The sequence below is a fragment of the Bubalus bubalis genome, chromosome 8, assembly GCF_019923935.1.
Source record: "Bubalus bubalis isolate 160015118507 breed Murrah chromosome 8, NDDB_SH_1, whole genome shotgun sequence".
Taxonomy (NCBI): domain Eukaryota; kingdom Metazoa; phylum Chordata; class Mammalia; order Artiodactyla; family Bovidae; genus Bubalus; species Bubalus bubalis.
In genome coordinates this window covers 30151299-30175417 of record NC_059164.1, presented here as the reverse complement: position 1 = coordinate 30175417, position 24119 = coordinate 30151299, and the positions used below count along the sequence as shown (strand labels likewise).

Here is a 24119-nt window from a genome sequence, read left to right as displayed (position 1 = left end):
CAGGAAGATCTCACATGCTGCAGGGCAACTAAGCCCATGAGCCACGGCTACTGAAGTCCACAAGCCTAAAGCCTGTGCTCTGCAACAAGAGAAGCCCCTGCATTGAGAAGCCCATGCACCGCAACTAGAGAGTAGCCCCTGCTAGCCAAACTAGAGAAAGCCAGAGCGCAGCAAGAAAGACCCAGCACAGCGAAAAGCAAAAATAAATAAATAAAATTGAAAAAAAAGTATAAATGTGACACTTTTTTGCTCAACTGATTAAAAGATATTATTCTACTCTGTGCATGTTTATCAGTACATAAAATTTTTATGAAGACTATATACTAGGTTGGTGCAAAAGTAATTGCGGTTTTTGCATTGTTGAAATTCGCCATTTGGTATTGAAAACATTCTTATATATCATTTTAATGTGCATTTCTCACTTTGCTTTTTTGCTAATGACTTATTACTTGCTGTTTATATTTATTTTAGACTAGGGAAATGATGTTAGACAAAAAGCAAATTCTTATCTGAGTTCAAAATGGGCTGTGAAGCAGTGGAGACAACTGGCAACATTAACAATGCATTTGGCCAGGAACTGCTAATGAACATACAGTGCATTGGTTGTTCAAGAAATTTTGCAAAGGATATGAGAATCTGGAAGATGAAGAGCATAGTGGCTGGCCATCAGAAGTTGACAATTACCAACTGAAAGGATCATTGAAGCTGAACCTCTTACCACTATACAAGAAGTTGCTGAAGTGTCAACCATTCTAAGATCATTCAGCATTTGAAGCAAATTGGAAAATGAAAAACATTGATAAGGGGGTGCCTCATGAGCTGACTGAAAATTAAAAAAAAAAAATCATTTTATTGACGTGTCATCTCCTCCTATTCTACCCAACAACACTGAAGCATTTCTCTACTGGACTGTGACATGCGACGAATAGTGGATTTTATGACAACCAGTGATGACCAGCTCAGTGGTCGGACTGAGAAGAAGTTCCAAAGCATTTCCCAAAGCCAAACTTGCAACAAAAGAAGGTCATGGTCACTGTTAGGTGGTCTACTGCCCGTCTGATCCACTACAGCTTTCTGAATCCTGGTGAAACCACTGCACTGAGAAGTATGGTCAGCAAACTGCTGAGATGCATGGAAAGCAGCAATGCCTGCCCCTGGTGCTGGTCAACAGAAGGGCCCAATTCTTCTCCACGATGATGCCTGACCACGTCACACAACCCATGTTTCAAAAGTCGAGTGAACTGGGCTATCAAATTTTGCCTCATCTCCCACATTCACCTGACCTGTCGCTAACTGACTACCACTTCTTCAAGTATCTCAACAACTTTCTATAGGGAAAACTCTTCCACAACCAGCAAGAGGCCAAAAATGCTTTCCAAGAGTTTGTTGAATCCCGAAGCATGGATTTTTATGCTACAGGAATAAACAAACTTATTTCTCACTGGCAAAAATGTGACTGTAATGGTTCCTATTTTGACTAATGAAGATGTATTTGAGCCTAGCTATAATGATTTAAAATTCACAGTCTGAAACCAAAATTACGTTTGCACTAACCTAATAATATGGATATAGGGAAGCCATGCTGGTAAACTTGAACAAGGTCAAAATGAGGACTTTTGGAGTTTTGATCCTCCTCCCTCCTCCTCCCATTCAAGAACACAGAACTTGAATGTCTAGGAAGAGAAAATTCTTGTCCTCAGCAGAAATGTGGAGTTTCAAAGCTGTGGCTGCCGGGCACCAGGATCCAGTCACCATGGGGGATGGTTGCTGTGGTGATGGGGACTGTGAATCATCATGTGTGAACAAAAGTGCATTTCTTCAGATGTGTTTGGAATGAACAGGTTTATCTACACCATAAAATTAAACACTGCTCACAACAAATTACCTTGTCTACCGCAGCTTTATTAGCAATAATTACCCTTCTCCTGATTAACCATTATTTTGCTGTGTACTGCACCTCTTATGAACGTAACTGGTTCAGGCTAGATATGTGATCTCCAGCCAATACGTATGGTTACTGTTAACATCTGTAGGGAAACTCTGCATGCTTACTGAGAACTGCTCCCAAACCTCAATCCTGCCAGGAATGACCATGAAAACTCCAAGCATACTACATTTTCAATGTGTTAGAGAATTTGAGACTGTATTTGAGTGAGTTATTATATCAGGTTTATTTACTATCCTTAAGGATATAATGAATCTATACATGCTCCTTGTGACCATTTATAATAGTGTCATTTTTTTTTAATTTTTATTTTATTTTTTAACTTTACAATATTGTATTGGTTTTGCCATATATCAACATGAATCCACCACAGGTATACATGTGTTCCCCATCCTGAACCCTCCTCCCTCCTCCCTCCCCATACCATCCCTCTGGGTCGTCCCAGTGCACCAGCCCCAAGCATCCAGTATCGTGCTTCGAACCTGGACGGGCGACTCATTTCATATATGATATTATACATGTTTCAATGCCATTCTCCCAAATCATCCCACCCTCTCCCTCTCCCACAGAGTCCAAAAGACTGTTTTATACATCAGTGTCTCTTTTGCTGTCTCGTATACAGGGTTATTGTTACCATCTTTCTAAATTCCATATATATGCGTTAGTATACTGTATTGGTGTTTTTCTTTCTGGCTTAAAACTGGATGTGGGATCATAGATTTTTAATATTTAGAAGAAACCCTAGGGAGTATTTCTCCTAAATGCTATTTCAACAAGACTGGGGTCGTACATACTACTCTCTCTTCCTTTACTGTTAATGGAGTTTTATCCCTTTGGGTAATTTGATAAACAGGGCAATTTAGAACATTTAACAACTAAACCCCACAAATGCAAATGAAAAAAATACTGCAGGCTGGTCAACTGACTTCTCATTCCCAATGCCTCTCACCCTAAGCGCAGCCTTACAGGAGCTGTGAACCTGCTGTGTATCACGGTGACTTGGTAAGCCTGACTGTGCACTTTTTCTCTGCCTCCCTCCCATGAGGCCCAACCTGGGGAAGGTGGAAGAGCTGCAGGGAAGCTTAGAGTGTGTGCTTTCTCTTTACCATCGTCTATTAAAACAGATTTGAAGACAGCCCCATTCATGGGAACACCAGACTCCTCCTGCCCTCTACTTGTCAAAAGCTCCTTGCAGATGGCTCATGAAATTTAGTGGTGGTCACAAGAGGATAAAGTCACAATAACTGCTTGTATTGGGCTGAACTGTGTCCATTCAAAATTCTCAGGTTGAAGCCTTACACCCAGGACCTCTGAATGTCACTGTGTTTACAGAGAGAGCCTTTAAAGAACAGTTAAATTAAACTAAGCCTGTCAGGGTGAGGCTTAATCCAATCTGACTAGTGTCTCTGTAAGAGGAGGAAATCTAGTCACACACATGAGTCGGCAAGGGTGTGTGAACTGAGGAGAAACTTGTGAGGACAAGTGGGAAGGTGGCCATCTGCAGACCCAGTGGAGAGAGGCCTCGGGAGAAACCAAACCCGCCAACTTCCCGACCTGGCACTTCCCAACTCCAGAACTGTGAGAAAATAAATCTCTACTGTTTAAGCCAGTTCTAAGCAATAGGTAGAAAAGGACATGGAAAAATGGACTGGTTCACAATTGGGAAAGGAGTACGTCAAGGCTGTATATTGTCACCCTGCTTATTTAACCTACATGCAGAGTATGTCATGCAAAATGCTGGGCTAGATGAAGCACAAGCTGGAATCAAGACTGCTGGGAGGAATATCAATAACCTCAGATATGTTGATGACACCACCCTTACAGACACCACCCTTACAGGCAGAAAGTGAAGAGGAACTAAAGAGCCTCCTGAGAAGGTGAAAGAGGAGAGTGAAAAAGTTGGCTTAAAACTCAACAGTTATGTAAAGTTTAAAAATAAAATTAAATTAAAAAAAAAAAAAAAAAAAAAAACTCAACATTCAGAAAACTAAGATCATGGGATCCAGTGCCATCACTTCATGGCAAATATATGGGGAAACAATGGAAACAGTGACAGACTTTATTTTCTTGGGCTCCAAAATCACTGTGTACAGTGACTGCAGCCATAGAATTAAAAGACACTTGCTCTTTGAAAGAAAAACTATGACAAACCTAGACAGTGTATTAAAAAGCAGAGACATTACTTTGCCAAAAAAAGGTCCATCTAGTCAAATCTATGGTTTTTCCAGTAGCCATGTACAGATGTGAGAGTTGGACCATAAAGAAGGCTGAGTGTTGAAGAATTGATGCTTTTGAGCTTTGGAGCTGGAGAAGATTCTTGAGAGCCCCTTGGACTGCAAGGAGATCAAACCAGCCAATCCTAAAGGAAATCAACCCTGAATATTCATTGGAAGGACTGATGCTGAAGCTGAAGCTTCAACACTGTGGCCACCTGTTGAAAAGAGCGGAATCATTGGAAAAGACCCTGATGCTGGGAAAGACTGAAGGCAGGAGGAGAAGGGGATGACAGAGGACAAGATGCTTGGATGGCATGACCGACTCAACAGACATGAGTTTGAGCAAGCTCTGGGAGATGGTGATAGTGAAAGACAGGGAAGCCTGGCGTGCTGCATATCATGGGGTCGCAAAGAGTCTGACATGACTGAGCAACTGAATAACATTGTTTAAGCCTCCTAGTCGGTGATATTTTGTTATGGCAGCTCCAGTTAACAAATACATGCCTCTCCCTTACCTTCAGACTATAAGAAATTCCTGATGGTCCTCCAAAATTCAATCCCATCCATCTTTAGAAAAGAGACATTAAAAACCTGAAGACCATCCAAAATCAGGGGGGACATTTACCTTTCCAAGAGATTATACGAGCTCTGCAATATGCAAGGCATTCTCACTCATGAGGTTACACTCAACAAAGAGGGCAATTTCAAAGGGATCAGAGGATTCTTAGAACCTGGAGCTGATGCATCAAAGACAGAAGATCTAATTTTCACAAGTTTAATGGTGCTTCTGTTACTTGAAATCACTGTTAGCAACACCTGTGATTTGAATAATCCTTGACGACCTTACACATTTGAAACAACAATTTCAACTGGCTTCTCTATGTGGATTGTCAAAATGTACAGGAAGATGGTCTTCTAACTCCAATATTTGTTTAGCCATATTAAATCTTGCAACGTAGTTTTGTTACTTTTAAAGTACTTCTTATGTATTAAACCTTGAGACTTCAATTTCATGGAATCAAAGAGTCCATATACACCCCTTTATAAGAACCACATAGAATCTAGTACGTTGCTGTGCATATGACCAATGTGAGCTCATGGCATATATTTAATACCCGACTCTACATAATTTAATTACAAATAGACCTTTCTTCCATAACCAATTTAAAATAGTTTTTTCCACTATTGCATCTATTCGACTTTCATCATAGCCCTTATCATTAGCATAAAATATCTTGTAAGCAACATGCAGGAACCCTGCCTATTATATACCTTTAAGAGCCTAGAAAAGTTCCAGGCCAAAAAAAAAAAAAATTGGTGCTCAGACAATATTTGTTATTTATAATTAAATTGAGCCTCATGAATAAAATGAAAATATTTTGAAGTATTCTTACCTTTTGGTATGGATCAGATATTTAAAAAATAGTATGTATCTTGTCCATGTCTGAAGAACTTCATGAAACAACTTGTCAGATGAGTTCTAATTTGCTAAAACATTTACCCCTCGTTTTGAAGACAATTTTGCCTTAGAAATTCACGTGCAAAAATGTAAAAAGATCTCCACAGTACTTGTTATAATTTAAGATCTGTAAAAATGGATTTTGGCTTCCCAGGTGGTACTAGTGGTAAAGAACATGCCCGCCAATGCAGGAGACATAATGGAGGCGGGTTTGATACCTGGGTCTGCAAAATCTCCTGGAGAGGGGCATGAGTTATGAAGTAGTAACTACTGGAACATCACATATTTGTTAGTGCCTGAAAAATATCCCCTGGGTGAAATTAGCTTATGATCATCACACCATGTGTGATACCCAGTTACTTTAAATATAAAAATATACCTTTAAAGATATCCTCCACTTATCTGAAACTCAATGGAAATATTTATTACCAGAATTAGGAATTATATGCTTATTGGCCAAGCCAAACATGCCTTATCTTTAACTTCAAAAATAAATTTTTTAAAAAAAATTTAGCATTTTGATTTTCTATACACTTTTCAAGTGTTTAGTGTGCAAGTTAAAGGCAGATATGCTGAATGCACATTAGAACAAAAGGAAAACAGTTCATCTGTCTACGAATGAATGGTAACATCACTGGAAAAACTCAAATATTTTCTGCTATCATTAATGCAGAATAATAGCATAATGGTGACAGAATCACTGGCTCTATGAGTATTCATAATTTATATTTTGTATTAAGCCCAGGGACAGAGGAGCCTAGTGGGCTGCCGTCTATGGGGTCGCACAGAGTTGGACATGACTGAAGCGACTTAGCAGCAGTAGCAGCAGCAAGCCTTGATTATAGGGCTTCCCTGGTAGCTCAGCTGGTAAAGAATCCTCCTGCAAAGCAGGAGATCCTGATTTGATTCCTGGGTCAGGAAGATTTACTGGAGAAGGGATAGGCTACCCACTCCAGTTTTCTTGGGGTTCCCTGGTGGCTCAGCTGGTAAAGAATCAGCCTACAATATGGGAGACTTGGGTTCGATAAATGGATTAAGTAGATGACCTGGAGAAGGGAAAGGCTACCCACTCCAGTATTCTGGCCTGGAGAATTCCATGGTCTATATAGTCCATGGGGTCACAAAGAGTCAGAAAGCCTTGATTATAATCTTTTGTTTAAAACAGAACTTGCACATATACATTCATTAAGTTTTTTAAAGATATTTACTAATCATTCTGTTTGCTTTTTACTAATTGCTAATTTTTCTCTTTGCTATTTACTAAACATTTAGTAATCATTCTGTTTCTCTTGGGAAGTGAGATATACAAAAATGAAATACCTTCTACTTGCTGCTGAAGTTTCAGTAAGAGAAGATGACAAAATAAGTTATATTTATTTCAGAATTACTGGAAACCTAAGTACAAAGAAAGCCAATCTATATAATCTTAAAAGTAACTGTTTCCAACAATAAAACATAATACAGAATGCCAGGGCCTCCACGGACTCGAAAAGGACAAATTTAGCTTGGGATATAATAATAACCTCAAGTTGTATTATTAAAATGCAAAATTTGAAAACCATCTTGCAGAGTGACGGAATGGGCTTTGTTAACAATTGAGTTGTTCAATTTGCCTAAAAACTGAAAACCTTTAGAAACCTCTGCGGTGACTTCATGACCTTTACTGTATTACAAATAGGCCTGATGTTCAAAATCCACATCCATTATATGCTTGAATGAGCTCAGTATTTATTGTTCTTTTGTGTCATTAAAAGAGCTAAAAGGGTGGGAAAATGCATAATGTAAAGAAAGGTCAAGTGGTAATCATGGTGTGAAATGCTGTTACATGTGTAACTATCATAATTCTTTAGATTTTACGCTCCCTGGAGGGGAAGTTGTTCAAAATTGTTCACCTACAAAGGTTTATTTTGTGCTAAATATAGCTCTGCACTCCAAAGGGTGGAATTAGCCTGACCTTTCGCTCCTCGGCGTTGGCGATGGCCTTTTCCCGGCTCAGTTTCTCTGTCTGAAGCCCGATCTTTGCGATCAGAGCTTCAGCATCCTGATTTCTCAGTTGTAACTCAGCTTCTTGAGAGGCAAGTCTGGCTTTCAGCTCTCCCACCTAAAGGAAAAGTCATGACTCTGTGTCAACAACAGCAAATATCAGATATAGCTTATTATTTTAAGTGAATTCAGGGATGCCTAACAATTGCTAACTTCCATCTGTTTCTATCCTGATTTGACTTTAATTCCATGTGCAAAAATGCAGCCCCATTTTTTTTAAGAAAACACAGGAATCAACAGAGTAAGTTTTCCATGGTTTTGTGGAAAATGTCATTAATTTATGTCAGCACCAACTAAACATTTATCTTCTCAACTCAGTCTGTACAGTCAAGGAAGCACCCCCAGCCACCCCCACCTGAGCACAAGTCACACAAGCACCCTGCTTTTCTGGTCCTGCGGGGTATAAATATTACTTTTTTTTTTTTTAATCATAAAAAAGAACAATCACAGCCATTTATTTTGATTCCATTGCTGAAAACACTTCAGGGGTTTCATCATGTGAGCAACATTCCACTGCTATATGCGAGGGCCCTTACAACCTCTGCTTTAACACAGGTTATTTACACTCTCCCTTGGAGGTATGGCTGGTTCTGTGACCGCTACCTGTGCTATTAGAGTTTAAGCGAAGACTGATGTTTTAGCCTCTCTGTGAACTCAGGCTCGTGCCACACAGTGATGCTTGCTTCTTTCTCCTTTTCAGCCAAGTGAAACTGGTCACGTGGCAGGCCATAATCAAACGCATCATCCAAGAGATTAAAGGAAAATCATTTTAAGCACTGATTTCAGTCTGTAAGGAAGCTGTTAGGTCTGAAATGTTCAAAGCCACTCAAACCCCGGAGGTAAGGTCTTACTGATGAAGAGAAGTGACCAGAGCTCTCCATTATGACCTATACTAAATCTGCAGAGGGCATACATGGCCATCAAGGGGCTTAGGGCTTTATTGCAATGCATTAAGAGCGGTAAGGGTTGGATGTACTTCAGATGGCATGGCTATCTGGCTCTGTGGGCTGCTGCCACATGACGACCTCTCTCCCTGCACACAACCTGGTCTTACACTATCCGGCTTCCCAGCTATTCACAGAGGACACTATGCTTCCTATCCATAATCAACTGATTTTAAAAACTCTTTAAGGTGTATAGAATCTGCCTGCAATGTGGGAGACCTGGGTTCGATCCTTGAGTTGGGAAGATCCCCTGGAGAAGGGAATGGCAACCCACTCCAGTATTCTTGCCTGCAGAATTCCATGGATAGAGGAGCTTGGTAGGCCACAGTCCATGGGGTTGCAAAGAGTCAGATACGACTAAGCAACTAACACTAACTACTACTACTACTACTACTGAGTCGCTTCAGTCGTGTCCGAGTCTGTGTGACCCCATGGGCTGCAGCCTACCAGGCTTCTCCATCCATGGGATTCTCCAGGCAAGAACACTGGAGTGGGTTGCCATTGCCTTCTCCAATGCATGAAAGTGAAAAGTGAAAGTGAAGTCGCTCAGTCGTGTCCGACTCTTAGCGACCCCATGGACTGCAGCCTACCAGGCTCCTCCATCCATGGGATTTTCCAGGCAAGAGTGCTGGAGTGGGGTGAGTTGCCTTCTCCAACATTAACTAAGGTGCTATTAAATATTCAAACCACTCTTCTGATATTAAGAGCACGACATGCACAAACACCTGAAGGAAAGGAATCTTTAATAGTCCTTCCATTAAGACCTGTGTATCTTCTTCTCAGACTTTCTGTTGTTTCTAGCTGAGGGGGAATAAGGGGGCTCCAAACAGTCATGAACTTGGCAGTCACCATGAATCACTGGTCCCTTTCTTTCTTCTTCTCCTTAACCCCCAAATTATAAGCACACAACTGAAGCAACTGTTAGGAAACCACAGATTCTTTCCTTTTCTTTTTCTCTATGAATGACATGCTGCCATCACCAAGAAGAACCAGGCGGCTACTTCCCATGCTTTTATCTCTGTTACTAGGGAAATAAACTCTGAGAGCAGCGTCAGCCCCGCCTGGTACTGCAGTTCAGCTTAGCCAATACTGTTACCTTTCCTGGGGCAAACTCAACAGGCTCCTCAACATTCAATGGGACATTAAATGCTCTGGGACCCAGATCTCTTTCATGTTTAGCTTCACAGGACTCCTAGCCAAGTCTTTACTAGGGAAAAGGGTCTTAATTCAAGTGAGGTAGAATTAGACAGGAGGAGAAAAGTGAAAGTGAAGTCGCTCAGTCCTGTCTGACTCCTAGTGATCCCATGGACTGCAGCCTACCAGGCTCCTCTGTGCATGGGATTTTCCAGACAAGAGTACTGGAGTGGGTTGCCATTTCCTTCTCCAGGGGATCTTCCCGACCCAGGGATAGAACCCAGGTCTCCCGCATTGTAGACAGACGCTTTAACGCCTGAGCCACCAGGGAAGACAGGAGGAGAGAGGGAAGACAAATGAAAGAGAAAGAAGGCAAAAAAAAGTAAGATAAAATGTATATAAAAAGGGAGACCAAAGAAAGACATTCTTTAAAGGGACAGAAAGATGCACAAATAAAGATGCGTTCTTTGGGAGTTTTCTGGCAACTATTATTTGCATTGGGCGTCCCAGGTGGCTTGGGGGTACAGAACCTGACTACTAAGGCAGGAGGCGCAGGTTCAATCCCTGGGTCGGGAAGATCCAGGGATTCTCACCTGGAGAATCCCCTGGACAAAGGAGCCTGGCAGGCTAATGTCCATGGTGTCACAAAAGTCGGACACAACTGAGTGCACACACATACACACACACTCTTTGCATCACTCAGTCTTGGAAACTGTCCTGGGAACCTCCTCACTCCCGTTTCTCTTTCCCAATCATGGTCCATCTACTCACTGTTCAGAAACGATCACAATCTGTCACTGAAGAGCCATTCCTTGGTGTATGAAACGAAGGGGCAAAGAAGCAATGGGTGCCTGACCTTTAGAATGTTTGAAGGATGTGGCCCGAGAGTCCTTCAGGGTGAAAGGCACCAACATACGCTCCCCCAACCAGGTTCTACCTTATTTCCAGCCTAGGCACGGACTGTCCACCAGCATCCCTGGGGAGAAAACTGGCCCAATCTCTTGAAAAGCATATGGGCATACAATCTAATGAAAATACTCTGTAAAGGTCACTGGAGTTTCTTGCCTTGAGGTGAGCACCAGTGAGAAGTATATTTTTCCCCCCTTCTAGCTCTAGGGCCCGGCTGGCCCATCACCAAAATCTTTGTCTTCTCACATTCTAATTTTCAACCAGTTACAGTGAGGCTCCAGGAGATGGTGATGGACAGGGAGGCCAGGCGTGCTGCAGTCCATGGGGTTGCAAAGAGTTGGACATGACTGAGTGACTGAACTGAACAGAGGCAGCTTGGAGCCATGGGCTTTATATAGATTTGGGCTCAAACTCTGAATTCATGGGCTCTGTGGCCTTCAATTCTTTGAGTCTCACATGTAAATTCATATTAGCAACACCTACTTTATATATTGGGTTTTTCACCATGAAATCAGATGATATGTGTACAGACCCACAACTAACACCCTGTGCTAAGTCTTCGGATTGACTAAGGGAGATTAGAGGTGCTGCCCTTCAAGGCAGTGGAGGACGTGTGGCTGGGGATGAAGCTGGATACTATCATCTAAGAGAAATGGTGGCTAAAAGGAGCAGATCAAACAGGTCAGAGGAAACAGCTGTACTTAGGGATCCCAGTTACAGCAACCCTTATCAGCACCAGCCAAGAAATGATGCCTTCACTCAGGGTAGAGAATCTGAGACCAATGTGACAACAAGCCCAGAGCACTGGGAGATGAGAGGAAACCAGCCGTGCCCATTCCATTCACCATCATGACACCGCCCAGCACAGAGCCAGGCCAGCCAACCAGCTGTGACAGCGTAAGTGGCCAATACCTTTCCAGGCTTAGGAGAGCGGGAACTGTGTGTTGTCTGTATCGTTATCTATAGATTTTAGGCCCAGGTATCTTACACAAGTGGGTTAAAAAGCTGCTTCAAAAGTAAACGTATTTTTCAATGTTGAGAGCACAGGTATCACTGAGTAACAACATACTGGTCATACCTGAGAGGCTGTGGTTCTCAGCTTCTGGACACCATTCACCAAGTGCTCTTTCTTCTGGGACACCGCTTCTTGTTTCTTTTTCAACAGGTTCTTAAACAGTGATATCTGTTCCAGAAAACTCTTTGGGGTCGTATAGTTGTGTCTTCTCTCATTCTGGTAATACCTGGTACTCATTTCATGTACACTAGTGTGAACATGGGCCATGAAAAGGCTAATAGAGTCTTTATCCTGGGGCTGAAAACGTACACATTGCAATTCGTATGAAATTCTCTCAAGTGAAAACAAAAATGCCAACTTAAAAAAAATAAGAAAACTCAGCAAAATTATACAGTATTTATTTTCTAAAAGCCAGCACAACTTACAGTAGATCTAGGAAAACTTAAGTCTTGCAGAGATATCCACAGGTTTAGAGAGAGGACAAGAAAGTGTTCAGTGTAGTCACTTCTTGCCAAGCAGGGCAAAGGATTTACCTGTGCTCCACACACCAAACCCAAAAGCCAAGATGCAACACAAGCGCTGCTTTTTACTACTTGATTTTTATCAAGTGTGTGAAATAGAGAATGAAGAAGCTGAGACACTGTACTCAGGGAAGTATTTTTGGTGTCACTTTCAAGCTAAGCTTTAGCCACAGAAAACCAACAACTCTGGAGTCACTGGGAAAAAACAAACAAACAAAAAAACAGCTTAAGCTGAGAAACACACTGTTGTAGAAGAATTTATGTTGCAAAAAAACCTAGAGGGTAAGGTATAAAAGTCACTGCTTGTGGGAGAACAACATACGCATTCTCATTCGGAAAACAAAACAAACGAAAAAGGAGCAACTCTCCTTTGAAGAGTCCCTGGAGAACTCCCCACTAGATATTCTTTCCGTTTTGTCCTCTACGACTTCTGAAGTAGTTAACTTTTTAATTTGTGGAGTCACATCTCCCTCATTTTAATGATTATTTATTGCATTCTGTACAAGATGAACCAGGTTCAATTAATCAAGGGAAGCCTAAAAATCAATTAATATGAATTAAATGAGCTACACCAACTCTTAGGAAAGTCACACATAATTTACCAAAGTGTTGTCAATAACACTCAGACATCTTTGGGGAAATTGCGCACAAGTGGCTGGTGGTGCAGTTAAACGTTTCAAAGCTGTGCCATTAATATCACAGCCAGGGGTGCGAGGAGAGACAGGCCGATTCTTGCTGGAGAAGAACGCCTCCAGAGCAAAGTCCAAACACTCCACTTTCCAACCTCACGGAAAACGCCTGAATGGGTTTAAAATATGTACAGACTGGATTGTTCTGCATATGAAAAATCCACTGTGCTAGTTACTAAAATGTTTTTAAAGCAAAAGTTAAATATAGAATGATACAAATTCTGAATATTCTTTGTTTCCACTTGATCTGAGACATACGTGTATCACCAGTGAATTCAGAAAATAAATTTTTAAGGAAGTAATGCCATACAACTCACATCCCTGCGGGGATCCTTTTTTAAAGAATCTGACTGCAGTATAAATATGGGCAGAAATTCACTCGTGTCCTGTCATGTTTTAACAAAGCTCAAAGCCAGCATGTATCTTTCTAAAATAGATAAATATGTCCCCAGCCAAGTGCAACCTCCTTGCAGCAAAGAAAAAAAAAAAAAAAACCTGGCCTCTACCCAACCATGATCCTTATGAGGAGGCTCCTAGGCTGCCCTGAACAGCTCTCTTTAACAACAGTTTCATTTGTAAATCTGAGATGGAAGAAGTGGTTTCCGGTAGAGCTGGAAGAGGCCCGAGACAACTTGTCTCAGTGGGGCAAAATAACTATTGTTATCGGGCTTAACAAAATGGCACAGCATGGGAGACTTGCAGAGCCAGGGAGCAGCTGGTTGTAATTCACACTGTTTTTCAGAAAACTCTAATCGTTCCAGAACAGACCTCTTTGATGACTGGTCTTCCCTGCATTCTCAATTTGTCACTTTCTCTTATGATAAGGTCAGTAGTGACAGCACTTCCTGACATTAACAGCTGTGGCTTTTAAAAGGGTCATTGTAGAACTACTAATTGCAGTAATTTCATTAGCATAAATTATTTATTCTGCCATTCATTTATCTCTAATTTTCTTTTGGGGGGCAGGGGGAGCTGGGAGGAGAGGGCTCCTGGTGCAGCTACAGCAATGGTGATGCTAGGCTGTATTTTTCACTTTTACAGGATGGAGCGAAGAACATCATTCCTGCTACATATGGCCCCTTAATGAAACTGGTTGATCCCATTTGCAGTCATCTTGCAGCCAATCACGGTGAAGGCAAAAATAAAAAGAAGCAAAGTGCCGGTATCCAGTGATTATAAATGCAGCGTTTCCCCACTAAGATGCTTTGGAAAACAATGCTGGATCCAATGCAGAGTCAAATGCAAAGAAGAAACTGTTTTTTCCTCACATTAATAAAGTGTTTAAATTCTACTCTCTTGGTTGGCTCTCTGTAAACACAGAAACACAGATCTCTTCTACTTGGTGTCCTGGTTCTCAGGCAGTGGGAATCACTGCCATACCAAGTACCCCAGCCACCTGACTCTTACTGCAAATGTCCAGCACATCACTGCTATTGAAAATGACTGCAAAATTGGAATGAAAACCAATACCTCGAAGCCAGAATGAAATCAAACCCTGTAAGTGCTGCGTAAGATTTTACACCTTCTCAAGACCAGCAAAGACGACTACCAGTACTTTAAAATTCAGTTCCAGAAGTATTGCATTCAAGTAACGGAGCTGGGGGAAAAGGCAATGGCACCCCATTCCAGTACTCTTGCCTGGAAAATCCCACAGACGGAGGAACCTGGTGGGCTGCAGTCCATGGGGTCGCGAAGAGTCGGACACGACTGAGCAACTTCACTTTCACTTTTCACTTTCATGCATTGGAGAAGGAAATGGCAACCCACTCCAGTGTTCTTGCCTGGAGAATCCCAGGATGGGGGAGCCTGGTGGGCTGCTATCTATGGGGTCGCATAGAGTCGGACACGACTGAAGCCACTTAGCAGTAGCAGTAGCAGCAACGGACCTAGGAGGGGCCAACGAGGGCAGATGAAAGGAAAAAAGTTTTCAAGTTTAACTTGGGATAATTTTGTAACATATAATGTCATATATCTATCATAGTTTTCCTCAGAAAATATTTCTATATTAATTTTTCACAGCTTTACTGAAATATAATATATAAAAACTGGACATATTTATTTTTAATAATTGTGAAATTATTGATTTTCAGTAATTCCACAGCTATTATTTGTACTTTTTAGTTCTTTTGGGAGCTGGTCAATCTGTTAGAAACTGTGGTTGTAAGGCTGGTTTATTAAATAACAAAAATTGAATAATGCACAAAGTGGCACAAAAATCTTTGAGCTCCTCTGCTGATTGCCTCATGGTGCTAATAGACTCTCAGGAAAAAACTGTGGAGGTAGCCAGGGACATGGGGTTTGAATCCTGAGACCTGGTGAGAGTTTCACTTCTGTCAAACTGGGCAAGTTATTCCTCCTGCCACAAAATCAAAAGCTAGACATTCCTCACTCCTTTTGACTCTGCTGCTTCTCTTCCTTTCAAGCCCTCCTTTGGAAAAGGCAAACATTTGTGCAATAGTCCATTCCACTGTTAGCACGTGTTTTCATTTTTGTCTTAAGTTTAGAGACCAAGCCTGGGTTAAAGGCAAGTTGAAGCCCAGCACAAGCTAGTAATCTTCCAGATGAGCTTTTGATCCTTGGAGGTAGCCTTCCATGGTTCACTGACAGAATATTAAAACAAAGAAGCAATTGAGGTCTGAGGGTGTGAGGAGGTAAGATGGAAGCCAAGCCAGCTAAACATCTCTCAGAGAAAGAAGACAAGGGAGGAGATGGTTCTGGCGAGACCAGTGAAGAGGAAAGCCACAAAACGATAGCTAGGAGGGACTGATGTTCCTGTGTGATTCAGCTAAACTTTCAACTTAATAGCAAGTCCAAGTTCCTGGGCAGCTGTGAAAATCGGACCCTCCTTTCCAGGTAGAGGGGATTCCTAAGTTTTCATTCGTAAGTTTGCAAAAACCCTGGAAAGCAGCATTCTATTGCTTTTTGCAATTCTACTGTAAACTTAATTAACATGCACAGAGCAAGAAATGTATGGTCAGCAGCATATTAGTGCACGTGTGCAAAGGAGGAAGGGGGCTGAAGAATGGGGAGTATATTAACCACCACCCGGGCCTTTTCTCATCTGTTTGAACACAGGCTTAAGCTGGTATGAGATTTAGGCAGATTCAGTAAGAATTTGGTTACATTTGCTTTTGTCTTGCTCTTTTAAAATGATACCAGTATTCCTCAGAAAAAGGATATTTTTCACAAATTCACAGAATTTCTCTTGCACAGGGTTATCAACTGAATAATCCTCACTTTATTTCAAAGGAAGAACTGTGCTAAAAATTGTGAACAGAAATGCTACTAATCTACCTATCACTAGCAAAATAGTATTTACTACACTTTATGCTTGGTCTAACATTTTAAAAGGAAGCTAGAAACCAGTCACAAAGTCAGTCTTTGAAATACAGCAGTATAGTAACGTTTGTCTTTTAGGATTTGAAATAGCCCAGCTGGAATTCCATCAGCTCCACTAGCTTTGTTCGTACCGATCCTTCCTAAGGCCCATTTGACTTCACACTCCAGGATGTCTGGTTCTAGGTGAGTGATCACACCATCATGATTATCCGCATCATTAAGATCTTTTTTTTGTATAGTTCTGTGTATTCTTGCCACCTCTTCTTAATATCTTATTCTTCGGTTAGGTCCATACAGTTTCTGTCCTTTATTGTGCCTATCTTTGCATGAAATGTTCCCTTGGTATCTCTAATTTTCTTAAAGAGATCTCTAGTCTTTCCCATTCTACTGTTTTCCTCTATTTCTTTGCAATGTTCACTCAAGGAGGCTTTCTTACCTCTCCTTGGTATTCTTTGGAACTCTGCATTAAAATGGGTGTGTCTTTCCCTTTCTCCTTTGCCTTTTGGGTCTCTCTTTCTCTCAGCTATTTGTAAGGCCTCCTCAGACAACCATTTTGCCTTTTTCCATTTCTTTTTCTTGGGGATGGTCTTGATCACTGCCTCCTGAACAATGTTATGAACCTGTGTCCACAGCTCTTCAGGCACTCTATCAGATCTAATTCTTTGAATCTATTTGTCACTTATACTGTACAATCGTAAGGGATTTGATTTAGTTCATACCTGAATGGCCTAGTGGTTTTCCCTACTTTCTTCAATTTAAGTCTGAATTTGGCAACAAGGAGTTCATGATCTGAGCCACAGTTAGCTCCTGGTCTTGTTTTTGTTGATTGTATAGAACTTCTCCATCTTCATGTACAAAGAATATAATCAATCTTATCTCGCTATTGACATCTGGTGATGTTCAAGTGTAGAGGTGTTCCTTGTGTTGTTGGAAGAGGGTGTTTGCTATGACCAGTGTGTTCTCTTGGTAAAACTCTGTTAGCCTTTGCCCTGCTTCATTTTGTACTCCAAGGCTAAACTTGCCTATTACTTCAGGTATCTCTCGACTTCCTCCTTTTGCATTCCAGTCCCCTATGATGAAAAGGATGTCTTTTTTTTTTTGGTGTTAGTTCTAGAAGATCTTGTAGATCTTCATAGATCTGTTCAAATTCAGCTTCTTTGGCATTAGTTGTTGGGAATAGACTTGAATTACTGTGATATTGAATGGTTTGCCTTGGAAACAAACCGAGATCATTCTGTTATTTTTGAGATTGCACCCAAATACTGCGTTTCGGACTCTTTTGTTGACTATGAGGGCTATTCCTTTTCTTCTAAGGGATTCTTGCCCACAGTAGTAGATATAATGGTCATCTGGGTTAAATCCACCCATTCCAGTCCGTTTTCATTCACTGATTCCTAAAATGTCAATGTTCATTGTTGCCATCTCCTGTTTGACCACGTCCAGTGTACCTTGATTCATGGACCTGACACTGAGGTGCCTATGGAATAGTGTTCTTTCCAGCACCGGACTTTACTTTCACCACCAGACACATCCACACAACGGGCACTGTTTCCACTTTGGCTTAGGCTTTTCATTCCTTCTGGAGTTATTTCTCCAGTGATCTCCAGCAGCACATTGGGCACCTTCCAGCCTGGGGAGTTCCTCTCTCTTTCAGTGTCCTTATTGTCTTTTCATGCTGTTCATGGGGTTCTCAAGGCAAGAATACAGAAGAGGTTTGCCATTCCCTTCTCCACTGGACCATGTTTTGTCAGAACTCTCCACCGTGACCCGTCTGTCTTGGGTGTCCCTATGCGGCATGGCTCACAGTTTCATTGAGTTGGACAAGGCTGTGATCCACGTGATCAATTTGGTTAGTGTCCTGTGGTTGCGTTTTTCATTCTGTCTCCCCTCTGATGGATGAGTATAAGAAATTTGTGGAAGCTTCCTGATGGGAGAGACTGGCCGTAGGGAGAACAGGGTCTTGCTCTGGTGGACAAGGCCATGTACAGTAAATCTTTAATCCTATTTTCTGCTGATGGGTGGGGCTATGTTCTTTCCCTGTAGTTTGGCCTAAGGTCAAACTATGGTAGGGTAATGGTGACCTCCTCCAAAAGACTCATGCCAGCACGCTGCACCTCCCAGGACTGCTGCAGCCAGAGCTCCTGTCCCTGAATTAGGTCAGTGCTGAGTCTTGCCTCCACAGGAGACACTCAGAGACAGATCTGGCTCAGTCTCTTGTGGAGATCACTGCTCCTTTCCTTGGGTCTTGGTGTGCACGAAGTTTTATTTCTGCACTTTAAGCATCTCTGGCAGGTATGAGGTTTGATTTTAAAGCGATTATGCCCCTCACCCCTCCTATCATCTTGTTGGGGCTTCTCCTTTGCCCTCGGACATGGGGTATCTTTTTTGGTGGGATCCAGCATTCTCCTGTTGATGGTTGTTCAGCAGCTAGTTGCGATTTTGGTGTTTTCACAGAAGATGAGTGCACATCTTTCTACTCAGCCATCTTGACTCACTCAATATGCCAATAAATTTGGAAAACTCAGCAGTGGCCACAGACCTGGAAAAGGTCAGTTTTCATTCTAATCCCAAAGAAGGGCAATGCCAAAGAATGTTCAAACTGCCATACAATTATGCTCATTTCACATGCTAGCAAGTTCATGCTCAAAATCCTCCAAGCTAGGCTTCAACAGTACGTGAACCAAAAACTTCCAGATGTACAAGCTGGATTTAGAAAACGTAGAGGAACCAGAGATCAAATTGCCAACATCTGTTGGATCAAGAAAATGCAAGAGAATTCCAGAGAAACATCTACTTCTGCTTCATTGACTATGCTAACATCTTTGACTATGTGGATCACAATAAACTGTGGAAAATTCTTCAAGAGATTGGAATACCAGACCACCTGACCTGCCTCCTGAGAAATCTGTTGCAGGTCAGGAAGCAACAGTTAGAAATGGACATGGAACAACAGACTGGTTCCAAATAGGAAAAGGAGTACGTCAATGCTGTATATTGTCACCCTGCTTATTTAACTTATATTCAGAGTACATCATGAGAAACGCTGGGCTGGATGAAGCACAAGCTGGAGTCAAGATTGCCGGGAGAAATATCAATAACCTCAGATATGCAGATGACACCATCCTTATGGCAGAAAGTGAAGAGGAACTAAAGAGCCTCTTGATGAAAGTAAAAGAGGAGAGTGAAAAAGCTGGCTTAAAACTTTGTATTAAAATAGCTAAGATCATGGCATCTGGTCACATCACTTCATGGCAAATAGATGGGGAAACAATGGAAATAGTGCGAGACTTTATTTTCTTGGGCTCCAAAATCACTGTGGATGGTGACTGCAGCCATGAAATTAAAAGACACTTTCTCCTTGGAAGCAAAGCTATGACGAACCTAGACATGATATTAAAAAGCAGAGACATTACTCTACCAACAGAGGTCTACCTAGTCAAAGCTATGGTTTTTCCAGTAGTCATGTATGGATGTGAGAGTAGGACTATTAAGAAAGCTGATCATTGAAGAATTGATGCTTTTGAACTGTGGTGTTGGAGAAGACTCTTGAGAGTCCCATAGACTGCAAGGAAATCAAACTAGTCCATCTTAAAGGAAATCAACTCTGAATATTCATTGGAAGGACTGATGCTGAAGCTCCGATACTTTGGCCACCTGATGCAAAGAGCTGACTCGTTGGAAAAGACCCTGATGCTGGGAAAGATTGAAGGCAGGAGAAGAAGGGGGAGACAGAGGTTGGATGGCATCACTGAGTCAATAGACATGAGTTTGAGCAAGCTCCGGGAAATGGTGAAGGACAGTTAAGCCTGGCGTGCTGCAGTCCATCGCAAAGAGTCGGACACGACTGAGCCACTGAACGACAACAACAGGAACAAAGTGTTTTCCTCCTTGAGTGGACATTTTCCCAGATCAGTTTGGGAGATGGCAGGAAAATATGCCATTCTGATGTTGCCAAATCTTCAACAAGTTCTACACGGAAGAGATGCCAGAATGTGGAATAAAGTCATTTTCTTGACAACACTGATGATACTCAGTTTGTGCAACTATTTTGCAGTATCTCAGCAAAAGGACAGAGCATTTTCACTTGCCAGCTGGAGGACATGCCTGAAAAGGATGATCTCCATCTTGCTGAGATCCTCTTTTCTACTCCTTTCAGAGCAAACTTCACCCCTCAGAGAGCTCACTTTCTCATTTCCATTCAATAATCTCTCTTTTCATCAAGCCTTGCTTTCAAGTATGTCAATTATTCATCTTGACTTGAAAAACCAAAAGCATCACTTATCTTTTAACACCTGTTTCTCTTGCCTTTTCCCCTGAATTTTCCTAACTGGGACCCATAGACTTCTCAATAAGCCCTGCTCCCAATTATCATTTTCAAACTGATTGCCAGGCACAGCCAGAGGGTCGCCCCTCCCTCCATACACCGTGTCTTCCCGTCCCCGTTTCCAAGGGTCCTGTGAGGCGTGTTTATGGACACAAAGTCATCAGGTAAACAGCTGGTGATACTCAAGTGTCAAGCTATGTGGTCATTCTGTCAGCTGTCACTTTAGTTCAATGCCAGGTAACAGGAAAGGAGCACAAACACTTACTGAGAAGCAATCAGCCCACACCCCTGGGTTATGAGTGTGTACTGACTGAAAATTACATGTCAACACACACAAAACCACTTGCCTTGAATGACTCCTTTCTCTGTGGCTAAAACAGGGGAGGGTCACCTTGTGTAAGTACCTTACACTCAGCAAATGAGGTCAATAATTAAGAAGTGCCTAAATTATGCTGATAACTCTCAGTCTTAATGATCAAAATTAAAACTAAGAAATTGATCAAAGTATTCATTTAAAAAATGTAAAAGCTGTTTTTGACCTCTACTGAAAAGGGCCCCACACATTTTTAGAACATGGACATGTTGTACTCTGAATTATAATTATTGCTCCTGAGCAACAAATTAGGAAGGTGGGAAAGTTAAATAGGCACGCAGCACTGGAATGAAATCGTCTGGCTAATTTGTTTCCAGGCATAATTCAGCACCACAGAAATGGGAAAGTGCTTTTTGAATTCTTATTTGGCACTCAACATCCTATAGGCGGCATCGTGATACCACCAAATAGAGCTGAGCACCTGCCAGGAGCCCTCTGGACTTAAAGGGATGCAAGTCCCGCCACATCCAGCAGATGTCAATGGTCACTGGCGTATTCAAGCTCCTTCAGGAAGAGCAGTCTCCCTCACGGGCAGGAGAAAACCTGCATCAGAGCAGCAAAGGCAAGAGGCTTAACGCACTGTCCAGACACTCGGTTAAACCTCGTTTCCTCCTGTTTGGGAAATGAACATTAAGAAGCCAAGCACACTGGTCCTTTACTCTTCCTTACCAAGCCAGCCTGATCAAACGAACTGGATAAAACAGATTTTTGCTTACTAAAGGATACACGCTGGCTCTCTCCCTCTAGTGATTTAGTGTTCTGAACCCTCTTGTAATTATTAGAAGACAAAATAGTGACCTATGTAATTCCAGGGGTGCGGTGGACCTAGCGTTAGCTGAAGACATTTGTGTTAGTAGCTGTGACGATTCTTTGTGATCATATTTAATGATGGTCTTCCGGATTTTAAAGTATAAAAGACTTCTGGTAGATTTAATGCAAGTGTTAGTCTCCATTAAGCGGGGTTCCTTTGACTCTTCAGGAAGACACATCATGGGGAGAACAGCATTTCAGACAGAAATCAATCGATCCTGTGACGGCACACCACTACTCTGTCATGAGAACAAATTGACATATACTTCCCTCAATGTAAGAGGGGCTTTGTGGTGCTTCCTGACCAGTGGAAAACAGTGACTATCACTTAAAACAGCAGAACGACACAGTGATATTACTCTCTCTTTACCCCCCAAATCCTGTGGTTGTTGTTTTAAAGGTCTGGGTAAGCTCATTCAATGTTAGGAGTGAGTACAGAGACAGGCAAGAGAAAGAAATTTCTGGATATGGAAAAAAACAGTGAAATAGAAGAGTTCAGGTTTTTCATTTATTTATAGAATTGTTTTAAGTGTGTGTGTGTGAAGACAAGAAATTGAGAGAAGGTATTTGGATATCTTAACCTCTGTCATATATGTCTTCAATATGTTTCATGATAGTTCTTCCCTGGCAATCTGGCACTAAATAGTTAATAAACTTTAGAAAAAAAAACATATAAGATAAAGCTTTATATATTATGTATATAAATATAAATATGCAGTAAAGCTAGCTGTATTACAAACAATTCATTAAATAGGTAAAAATGCCCAGATTTCTAACCATCTGGCACCAGAAGATGTACTATGAACAAAATGTGAAAGGATGGCTTTGGAAAAGCAGCGCTTAGACCTCTGCGAGTAAGGGAGGCCACAGCAGGCTGCCTGCTCACTGTTTCAACCGGGAACGGACCTCACTCCTTACGTATCCCCAGTCTTGTTTGTGGCTCTGAGAAGCCCTTTTCCTGTCTGACTTATTCTAGGCATCCTTTCTCCTCAACCCTCCATGGAATTGGAAGACAAAACTCCCTAGGAAATGTTCACAATCACCATCCTTCCAAACTATCTAATCAGAAAGATGCTCGCTTCACACACAGCTTAATTTCTAGGAGGTCTAATTCCCTCATATCCGCATTTCTTTTTCTCTTTGAATCTGAATGAAGTTTTGTTTGTTTTGTTTCATGTGACCATTTGAAAATGCAATAGGAGGTGGAAATTTCATCATGAGCAAATGATATACATGGTCTATAAAACATAAACCCATAAAACAAAGAAGCAGATACATTATATGACTTAATGATTACTAAATCCACGGGGGCTGATTTTTCACCTAGCAATACCATAAATGAGAAAAATCACAAAAGCGCCTTACTTTGTTAAGATCAAGCATTGCATAGCTACGAGTGGCTACTTTTTTGTTTAGGTTTCTAGTTGTGGATTTAAAGGATTTATATACAGTAAGCCCCAGTTATGACTCAAGTAAGTGATGATCCTGACCTTTGGTGAGTCCCTGGATGAGTAAGAACTTGATCGCATGCTGTGTGTGTGTACACGTCTCAACTGAACACTAAAAGATCAGCCACTATATTCCATAGAATGTAAACTCACAAGGATGATATTATCATCTTAAACAAGGACAACTTTCTGCTAGAAGGTGTATTTTGGAAATTATTTACTGAGGATTTGGGTCAGAGTGTGCGAGTACATGAGTGTTTTGAGAGAGAGAGAGATTGGAGGCTGACACAGCATACCTCAGTTCCCTTGGTTTCCTCAATGAACCTCCTGCTGACTGTGACCAGAGCCTCCTGGGGCCAAGCATGGAACCAGTCAACAGCCGTGCAGTTAACCAGGGCTGGGAACTTCCGAGCTCTACTTCTCAGCGTGTGACCAACCGGAGAGAAACACAAAATGATCTGTGGAGACACGGGGGCAGGGCAGAACCAGGAGGGTGATGAGTGAGCAAAGAATTACACTGAGACCCTGGACAATGAAAGAAAGGAGCGCAGCCAACCGTGACATTAAAGCAGCCTAAAGCACCACAGAGTGGAAAGCAACATTAACCTCCCTGCTAATCAAAGTACACAGGACCCCATCGACATACAGAAGTACTGCTGTGTGCTTTCCTTAAAACCAGTCCCTCTCCTTCTGAACATTTTTGATGATCATCATACATAGTGAGAAATTCATTCTTTTCTATTACACAAGTCACATTATGACAGTAAAAAATAAAAAATTAAAAATCAAATCTCTGTGATAATACCAAGACTTTCATCTTCTGGCTCCTATTATGTAATTCACCAGGCTCCTTAAAACTGTGTGTAAGATACTTTTAAGAAAACAACATTTTATCATATTGAATACTTTGTTCCCATTTAAAATAAAATACATTCACTTGAGTTCATACT

At 41.6% G+C, this 24119-nt stretch overlaps 1 protein-coding gene across 3 annotated transcripts in view; it reads right to left on the bottom strand.

Annotated features, from left to right (window-relative positions):
• DNAH11 (dynein axonemal heavy chain 11) overlaps window positions 1–24119 on the bottom strand; it is a 375791-nt gene that overhangs the window by 128344 nt on the left and 223328 nt on the right. For all 3 annotated transcript variants that reach the window (XM_044946526.2, XM_044946527.2, XR_006552702.2), the window contains exons 55-57: window positions 23466–23627; window positions 11729–11962; window positions 7575–7721 (exon numbers count right to left, since the gene is read on the bottom strand). In XM_044946526.2, the coding sequence (XP_044802461.2) occupies window positions 7575–7721; window positions 11729–11962; window positions 23466–23627 (543 nt within the window). The remainder of the gene's footprint in view (window positions 1–7574; window positions 7722–11728; window positions 11963–23465; window positions 23628–24119) is intronic.